At 41.6% G+C, this 10,088-nt stretch overlaps 1 protein-coding gene across 1 annotated transcript; it reads right to left on the bottom strand.

Annotated features, from left to right (window-relative positions):
- Positions 1-1,919: 1,919 nt before the first annotated feature.
- On the bottom strand, positions 1,920-9,798 carry c14h2orf42 (chromosome 14 C2orf42 homolog). Its single transcript, XM_031317502.2, has 8 exons — positions 8,596-9,798; positions 6,223-7,400; positions 5,072-5,191; positions 4,347-4,451; positions 3,636-3,743; positions 2,995-3,095; positions 2,623-2,785; positions 1,920-2,548 (listed from the first exon to the last, which is right to left on the bottom strand). Exons 2-8 carry the CDS (start codon positions 7,346-7,348, stop codon positions 2,316-2,318), a joined length of 1,956 nt encoding a protein of 651 aa, XP_031173362.1. The 5' UTR covers positions 7,349-7,400; positions 8,596-9,798; the 3' UTR covers positions 1,920-2,315.
- Between the last annotated feature and the right edge of the window lie 290 nt (positions 9,799-10,088).

Below are 10,088 nucleotides of genomic sequence, written 5' to 3'. Positions count from 1 at the left end.
GTGTGAAAAGGATTTACTGACTCGGAGCATTTATACTTTAACACAGTAACTATACAGTAATTATACTTATATACAGTAACACATACAATATAACTTTGAACTTTGCAGTTAATCTTTCTTTCCCAGGAAATAAGCTATAGCCCTTTAATCAATTACTCTAAATGAGTAATTCTAATGCCAATGTTTTAACTAACCTAAATTATGGTGCACATTTTTTAGTGTCATGTGGTTCTTTCATTATGTACGGATGGTGAATCGATATATGTTTGGGACTGTATTTCACTGTATTAAGCCATATCTGAGGAGCCCTTTTTTGGTGTCTGCCGGGCCCTTTGCAGCGGATAATTTGTCTGGCAGGGGCCATTCAGTACTTGGTGTGACCTGCCTGTTCATATCAGATTGGTTTGAGATGGTACTTTTGAATGTTTGATCGAACACATTTTCTCAGCCCTCTTTGAGGCCCCCAGGGGCCAAACGCAGCAGTGGGGCTCCGGCAGACAGAGAGGTCATCCCCTCGATGCCCCTGTGCTCAAATGTTGGTGCTCTTTTCGTTTGATCCAAAGGCTCTGGACTGCCGGACTAAACTTGGAAATGTGACCATCCGAGGAGCACGTGCATGCAACACTGCTTTGAGGAGCTAAATGCTAACGTCAGCTAACATGCTGATGTTTAGTTGGTTCCGTTACAGTGGCGATTTTAGGTGGAAATAAAATGGTCGGGCAACAACTACTTTGGATATAAACAAAACAAGAAAATTACACAATTTTACAATTCGACATAACGCCCTATTTCACACAGTTTAACACAGGTGATAATGTGGCTGGGCACATACCTGTTCTCCACAGCTTGCTGCTCAATTCCATGTTTGTATGCGCTGTCAACCTGGGCTAGCTAAATCCAATTTTAGATGTTGTCCTGCAGCTTTCATGTTTTGGTAATCCTCTCAGAAAGATGCTTGAGATGCTGAAAGCCTGTTCTTGACCAAGACCCATCCCCTCCGATGAATTAACGTTACACACGGCGGGAAACGAAAAAAAGGTCTTCTCTGACAAGCTAGCAGTTAACATTAGCCATTTCGTCCTGGAGAAGCACTCTACGTTATATCTAATTATTGATAGCAGAGGTTTATTTTATAACAAGATTTCGCGGTTGGTGGACACCGAGGTGTTTAATCTCTTCTTTTTTAGCTAAAAACTTTAGCTAGCTAGTGTTCTGTAGAAGATAATCCACATCCTTTATGGTGACTGACCACATCTAGCTTTTAAAATACTAACGGTTGCCAACTACGAGCCAATGAGGACACCAGTTTGGCAAACGGCCAATCAAACTGCAGCGGGGCAACGGCCAATGAGCGTTAAGCATGCGTGACAAACACTTTATATGACATTCACTTTATACAGTCTATGGGCATGCATTAATCCAGAATTATATTATTTCTAAATTTCACTGTACCACTAAAACCACAATTTATTCTGAGGCCAGCAGGGGGGGGGGGCTCTAAGCAGGTATAATGTTTACCATGGTCACTATCTTCTTACATTTGCTAATTAGCACTACAAACAAATTACAGCTGAAGCTGATGTGAACATTCATTCATTCTGAAATGGAAAATGAATGTCTGATCCAAATTTCATGGCGATCCATCAAATAGTTGCGAAGACATTTCACTAAAAAACTAAAGTCATCCATCAAGAAAATCCATTCATCTCTCTATAAGAGGGTTATTTATCTTTGGCAATAAAAAGACATTTTATCCAATAAATGTGTTTTATTTTCTTAATGCTTACATAGCAAAACAAAAATCTTTCTTTGAGAGTTTTAAAACACAGGTTTTTACACCTTTAGGAAAAGTTAGGTAATAGGATAAAGTTAACCTGTCTTGTGTCGCAATGTGTCACCAATTGATAAAAACAAAGTTCTTATTTTGTTTTAAATGCTTGTTTCTTTACATTCTTTCTGGTTGTATGCTCTGTCTTTAGTTAAAAAAAAAATGTATAGGACATATGTGTTTAAAAAATAGATATTTCTCTTTAAAATATACTTCCTTTTTTGTTGTTTTTTGTGAGTTTGACATCATAAATATTTTAAGGGAAATGCATTATGACGAGTGCTCCACTACAGACTAGATTGTCTAAAAATACTGTTGATCAATACTGTACTGCGTAAATGACATGGCAATTGATAATCCATACATTGCATAATATAACATGGATATATGAGGTAAGTCACATACAGTACATGTAAATATGAGTTATATATTCATCCATATCTGTCATGACAAAACGCATTGTTGCAGGTGTTGACACGGATTACTCTTAGACAACCATCTGAAGTATGTCAACAGCCTTTTTGTGTTTGGATTGGGTTAAGTCCGACTTGTTACGACCTCCTTTCTCTGCCGCACTCGTTTTCTCACAGTTCTCCGGCTGACCACTCTGCTGGTGGCCAAATTCAAAGCTGATCCGGAGCTCTCCCATCTGACAGCGAGGGAGAACATCTGGGATCCACTCGATCACAAACGGACTGACCTCCTTCTGATCTGCTGGTCCTGCACAGATACAACAGTGTGAATATACAGCGGACTTCTTGGTGCTATATCGTGGCTGAAAACAAGTCACTCACCGACTTTGAGGAAAGTGCGGAGCTCCATCGGTCGTATGGCCTGCGGCCGATCTGTCCTGTATCCGTCTGGTAGTTCTTGTTCAGGCGGAGGCTCGGGGCAGCGAAAACGTGAATAGGAGCCGTCGACGTTCTTTACAAAACTCTGAGAGAGCTCCAGAGGCAACTGGTGGACAGACAGCGAGGTGGAGGGAAGTACAGAGGTAAGAATGGTGTAAATTTTAATGTACGGACACTTTTATCAACTCATATCTTCTCTGCTTTCTAGCAGCTTGACTGTAAGAGAACAATGTTCAGAGAGGTTTTACTCAAAAGATCAACCTGAAACTGTAAAAGCCAGGGGCACAAACATTGAAAATGGAATTGTGTTTTTACCTCTGAGGTGTCAAAGATGCGTTTGACCTGCATGAGACTGGTGATGTGCCAGGTGTACTTGGAGAAAGAGCCGAGAGGAAGTCCATCATTTCTCACAAACGCTGACGTCCAAACAGACACACACAGAGAGAGAGAGAGAGAGAAAGAGAGATTAGGTGATCAAGTATTTCATCTGCTGCTACTAGCAATTGTTTCCATTATCAATCAAACTAGTTTCTCAAGTAATCAAGGTGTGATTTGGTCTATAAAAATTAAAATAGTGTAAAATGCTTTGTCACAATTTTAAAGCCCGAGAGAGAGAGAGACGATTTGTTGATTATACTTTCTATTGATAAACTCTACAAAATAGTAAACTAAAGTTTTCTAATACATGTAATGAAGTAAAAAGTGCAATTTTGGATTCCAAAATGTAGTGGAGTAGAAGCCTGGCAGCCTAAAATGGAAATATTCTAATTCGTAAAAATAGTATTAAAGTACAGTACTTGAGTAAATGTACTTAGTTACTTTCCGTGGGATAACTGGGTGTGACGCAGCACAAACACTTGTAGCGCCAGATTTACAGGCACACAAGTGTGATAAGAATTACTTTATTAATAATGTCTAATTACATAATTAATATCATGTGGTGAATGATGTTCCACCTGTTGTGAAGTTGGGCAGCCTCCTCTTCTTGGAGCCCAGCGACAGACGCTGCTGCAGAGCGGTGAAGAACTCCTGGGGGATGTGGTACACCAGAGGTTGTGGTTTCCCTGATGGAACAACACCAACAACATATTACTGTATGCAACAGGCGACCAAGGCCAGTCACCCAAAGACAATTACAGGTTTAGGTGCAAAAAAACAGTTAATAAGGCTTTGTATATCAGTATGTAAGCCATAAGTAAGACTTATGGATTGCCAGATTGTAAGAAATCATTTTTTTTCTCTCTCATTTATTAAAGGAATGTGGGGGGTTGACCTAAGGGCCTCGGGTCGGATTCGAATCCGGACCGCTGGCGAGGACTTAGCCAACATGGGGTACGCTCTCTACCAAGTGAGCTAGAGGACGCCCCACCACAACACAATCTTACGGCCACCCATAAGTTGGTCTCAATATGGAGCTATAAAGCATGAATCCTCCTGAGTTGAAAGAATATTGAAGTAGAAGAATATTTGATTGATGAAAGGTATTACAACTGATTTAGGAAATCCTAATAAAGTAGTAGTATTAAAGGCATTATGTCCTAAAAAGTATGCCTTATTCCTTTGATTAATGTTATGTTACAGAAGTTATTAAATCATTACTAAAGGATTCTTCCACTACATCAACTTTGGATATGGTGCCAAAGAGAACAACCTAGTAAGCTGTTTACCATCAAACTGGTAGTGCATGGCCTGGTGGATCCTCTCTGTGACGCTGGCCAGCCACTGCTGGAAGCCCATCGCCACTGTGCGCTCATCCACAACCTGAGTACTCCCTGAGACATAAAAAACACACAAATTAGACGATCAAGTAACACAACAAACACTCATTCATTATCTTCTTTCTTTCTAAGTGGACCACCCAGCAACCAGTTATTTAGTATTTCAAGTCTGCTAATCTTTTGCCTGTCAACTTTAATTAAAGAAGCCTGGAAATGTTTTCAAATTAAATGTTAAACTATGCTCTGTGTCCACCACAGTGCGGCCCTGTTCTTTTCAGGATTAGTGCTGCAGGATTAGACAGAGGGATGATAAAGATAGAGACAGATGTCTAAGACGATGTAAGGCTCTTTAACAGACAGATTTAGGCAGCAGAAAGATGAAAAGGCAGGGAGGGCAGACAGGCAGCACCTGGAGCCTTCAGCCCACCAGCACAGGGGGCTTTCCTCTGACCAGCTTTCGTCAGGCCGGAGGCTGACACTCCCTCCTTCCCCGCCCCAGAGATAGAGGCCACCGAGGGGGCTACACGGAGGCAGGAAATTGAAAGAACAACAGGTTGAGAAAGATAGACAAAGAGACAGAGAAGGGAGGACAGTGGAAGATTCAGACAAACATGCTTTGGAGAATCATCCTGCATTAATGATAAATATTTCATGAGGTATTATGATGAAACCACCAGAGAGAGATTCATCCAGGCGAAGTTTCTTTGTTTTATGATGAGAGCTGACGGGTCCGGCCTGTTGCAGAGGCTTCTCACTGGGACTAATTAGTCTACTGGTAGCGTTCTGCTGGACACCTGAAAGGAAGAACACGGAGAAAGAGATTATAAGCAACAGGTCTTATTAAATCAAATAGTACATTAAAGAAAAAGTTTGACATTTTGGGAAATATGCTATATATTTTCTTTGTCTTTCTTGCTGAGAGTGGAGCCACCGGACGATTAGCTCAGCTGAGCTTAGGGAGAAGACTGGAAACGGAGGGAAATAGTTTGCTTGGCTTAAAAGTTTTACTTCTGGAGTCTTTTGTCTGAAAAATGTTAGCGTAGGAGTTACTGATGTTAAGAATCTTTGATTATTTTTTTTTTTTTTTTTTTCCACGTTTGTGGATTAATATTCGGGACCTGATGTTAAGATCAGGACAGGAGTCCTAGGAGGGTGGATTAGATGTAAACACATTCAGTTGCCAGTTTATTAGGTACACCTAGCTAAAACTAGAGCGGTCTAATAAAAGAGTCATGCAATAAATCCTCCCTTCATGAAGGTTATACTGTTTTAGAGGTGTGTTTATGATCATTTTGGAGGCTGCTGTTTGTGGTGCTGTTAAATTGCATTGTGTTAAACTGTTTCTATTATGTTGTCCACCCCATTTATATCAATGAGGGCAGGCGAAATAACAGAAGCACCTCTCTAAAACGGAACTGTATAACCCTCATAACGGGAGGATTTATTGCAGTAATGTTATATTAGACTACATTCGTTTTAGATAGGTGTTCCTAATAAACTGGCAACTGAGTGCATGTCCCAGTTTTATGATTCGTCAGAAAGTGATCTAGGGGGGTGGTGGTTTCTTTAGAGGGAGAGAGAAAAGTGTTTCAATAAAAATATAAATTGCAAAAATCGAAAATGACAAATTGAGGTTCTAGTACATTTCTTGGCTGGGAACAGTGACTTTCCTTGATTCCGGTCATCACCACGATATCGTTAGGAAAGGTTAGTGGAGACTCTTATCCTCTCGGCAAGAAATCAAATAAGCGCGTTTTCCAAAACGTGAACTATTCCTTTCAAACCGGTTGAAACTGACAGAAACCAACAGGCTCAGTTACTGTACCACTGGGGGTGTAGTTGATGAAAGCAGCAAACTCTGACGCCAGTTTCTCATCGCTTGCAAAGGCGCACACACAGGCGTAGAAGTGAAGGCAGGGTTGTGACGTGACAGCGCTGGGAGGTGGAGGATGAGAGTTGGTGGATCCACCGGCTCCATCGACACCAGGTTTACTTCTTCTGCTGCTGACCTGACAGGCACAGTGAAAGACGGCTTGCTGTTGCTGCTGCTGCTGCTCTCGGCCCCTTCTCTCGCTCTTTGAAATCCCAGACAGTCCGCCTGCACCCACAGTGAGATGCAGCAGCCCCAGAGGATGCTGGGAACATGAGTGGCACTTCACCACCATGTTGTCTTTTGCGACGCGCTGCACCAGGGGCCCTGGAGACTCTGTGGCCAGCCTCCACAGCTCCTCCCTGGCTTGAATGGAGGCCTGCAAACCCTCCAGGACGGAGCTTTTTAACGTCAGCGGCGTCGCACGGCTCTGGCACTCTATGGCTTGCTTGATGTGGACACAGAGGCTGTCTGAGGACTGCTTTGAACTGGCTGCTGCTGATTCTGTCTCGCCCTGATTTGACCTTTGACCCTGCCTGCACGACGGCAAAAAGCAGCGGCCCAGGTTGATGCGGGTAAGCAGCGTGGCGCCGTCACCTGTCGCTATAGCCGTATCAGTGGGGACGAGCTCAACAAAGCCCAACTGCGTAGCTGTGGCTCCTCTTCCTCGATGACACACCGAAAACACCTGCACGCCTCCACCGGAGCCGCCGCCCAGGTCTCCTCCACCCTCACGCTCTTTCCCCACTCTCTCCTCACTGTCTATTATCACTTTCACCACCTCCACCGCACATTTCTTGCTGTTCCTGCCCGCTGCCGCAGAAGCATTTCTGAGGGAAATCCCACAGGCTTTGTTCTTGCAGCTGAGCCCACGGGTGCCATTGTAGACGCCACACTGCGGGCACTTGCGGATCCCCCGCAGGGTGGCCCTCCCCAGGTTGGAGAGGAAGGCGGGAGTCGTGGGTGTGGTCTTTCTGCTGTCTCTCTGCTTTGCTGCCAGATTGGCCTGGGCGGTCAAAGTCTGCGGAGCGGAGGATGAGACCACGCTCGATGAGGTGGTCACTGTTACTTCTGTTTCCATTTTTTGGATTCTCTGTCACTAACAGTTCAGTTGGAAGTGAAGGGATTGAAACCTGGGAAAAGAGGGAAAAGAAACAATACATTTCTTTGGAGATAACAGGAAAAATGTACCTACACTAACGTTCAAAATTGTGTAATCTCCTGCCACAAACGTTTGATTGAGTCCAGTCAGATGTCTGAAAGGACTCTCTATGTCTGAATGGTCTTTGATGATTTTAGGTTGTAGAAAGCCCTCTTTACCAAACGCTGTACAATGGCTCAACCGGACTGAGAAAGGGCAGAAAGAGACAAAGATCCCTCTGAGCAACAGCTTAAGAAGAACAAGAAGTCAGAGAAAAGAAATCAGCAGTCACTGGTAAAATACACTGTAAGCTTAACATCAAAATGTGTGAAAATTAAAATAGGAACAGGTTCCTGTTTCAGTGTCAAGTGCACAATAATGCAACCGATAACAAGCAGGAAGTAACAGGAAATGTGTTGCAAAGCAACAAAGCTCTTCTTTAAATTTTACAGTATAAACAGAAGGTTAGTGTCGGGTTAGCACTGTTGGAATAGCAGCTGAACATACTATGAGCTGAGTAATAACAGACACCTCATATCTGTTGTGCTTCAATAATTACCGTGGGTCTTCTAACATTATTTTCCCGTCATGCAACACTGTGAGGACATCCACTATATAGTATATAAATCTATTTCAAATGTCTGAATTTTACTGGGTTTTTTTTGTTTGTTTTTTTGTTTTTTAATATTTCTGTTAAAACAGCAATAATTGAAGTTAAGAAGGAAAACATCAACATGACAGCTGATTCCAAACCGGTAGTAATACTTATAAATATAAATCCTACTATGTAGACAGGTTTTAATCAGTGAGAAACCAGGTGGAGTCAGAGCAGTAGAATCATACAGTCTATGAGTACTAGTACTGTATGTACAGTACCAATATAATATCAGTATGGCAGTAATATAAAGTGACATCCATGTATCATACAGTGCGTGTAAAGTGACTAAGAAAAAAATAATCAGTCTGGTTTTTTTTACACAATCAAAATTGCATTCAACTTTATTTAAAATCACATTGCTTTCTTAAGTTTTGCTAACAATTTGACTTCACTATAACAGTTCAAATGCTTTGTTAATGCTTTAAATGTATCATGTATGTTAAAATGCCGCTCTACCTCGCTGTAGACACACCACCCGCAGCACACACGATGTTACTGTGTGTGTTTTTAAAGCAAATGTTTAAACTACCTGTGTTCAGCTTCTGTTTGGTCACATTCAGCTCTACTCTGGCGTCCAAAACCGTGTCGACCGTCGCCATTCCTCCTTACATCCCGACAACCGCATTGCGCCTGTAACGACAGTTCCCATTGGTCGGAGACAACCACGTGGGGGGAAAAGGGGGGGGGCGCTGCATCATTGGAGGTGTAGTTCATGTAGATTGGCGGGCAGACGCTTGAGTTTACATTAGTTTTCAGGCGTTTCCTTTTGACTTTGGCCTTTACAAACACAGTTAACTAAGAACACACTCACTATTTATTATAATGCGTAAACACCCACTGTTTAGGTTAAATTATTTTCGATTTTACATGTTTTTGATGAATCAATTGATCGTTTTGTTTATAAAAATGTGTGAGAACTCAGGAGAATGTCAACCGCGGTTCCCTGAAGTCTTCACGTCTCGTTTTGTTCAACCGTAAGTCCGAAACCCAAAATATAATCAGATTACAATGACATAAAACAGAAAAATGCAGTAAATACTCACATGGGAAAGCTGAAACCAAAGAATGATTGCAGCTTTTCTAATGACTGGCAACTAATTTTCTGTAGATCGACTAATGGACTAAGTAATTCTATAAAGGTCATGTAAGGTCCCTGATTGGGACAGTTAAGAAACCCAACAACTGCTCATAAACTCAACACAACTAACCGCCCGGATCAATGTTAACAGTCTCCCTGAGCACAAGGTAACATCTTAAAAAAGTTAAAATGTTTGTCCAACTAACAGTCCAAAACCTTAAAATATTCAATTTACAGTGATCCAACACAGAAAAGCAGATTATCCTCACAATTGAGATGCTGAAACCAGTGATTTGTTTTTGTCATTTTTGCTTCATTACAGCCTTTTCTGTCGACCATTTCAGCTCCAAGTCCAAACTAAAATTACGGCCCTACAACATTTGTCTCTATGTTCCATTTATTCAAGTACCAGGTTACCAATTTGTCAAAGATTAATTGTAAATCACAGCTCCATAAAATAAAGCATTGCAGTAACAGGAATAAAATTCAGGTGGAGTGCTGAATTTTGTTTGTCAAATTTAAATGTGTATAAACATACCTAGAATCATCCTACAAATCATTTAACTAAAAAATCCAAAAAGGACATGACCACAGTGTCCCCAATGCTACGACCTTAGGCAACTAATAGTGCATTGTACTGTATTAGAGCACTTTTCAAATAGATGACATGCTTGAGACACTTCTGGCTCTACAGGAGCGTGCTGTAAATAAAAGTCGACCACAACAAAGTAAGTTCTGTCAAACCTTCCATTCTCTGCACTAAAATGGTCCACCTAGTTTTAAAGATGAGATGCAAACAGTGTAACTGGGAGCTCTTTTAAGCATCAGCATTTTAATGGGACAAAGCAAAAACTCAAACCAAGTTACCAAAGCATCAACAGAACTTCCCTTGCCAAAACATAGGTTTAAAACATTCTTAGGCACCACCTACTCTTGGATGATTT

Source organism: Sander lucioperca, chromosome 14, assembly GCF_008315115.2.
Source record: "Sander lucioperca isolate FBNREF2018 chromosome 14, SLUC_FBN_1.2, whole genome shotgun sequence".
NCBI classification, from domain to species: domain Eukaryota; kingdom Metazoa; phylum Chordata; class Actinopteri; order Perciformes; family Percidae; genus Sander; species Sander lucioperca.
Note: the sequence above shows the minus strand (reverse complement) of the source record. Positions and strands in the feature narration are given on the sequence as shown.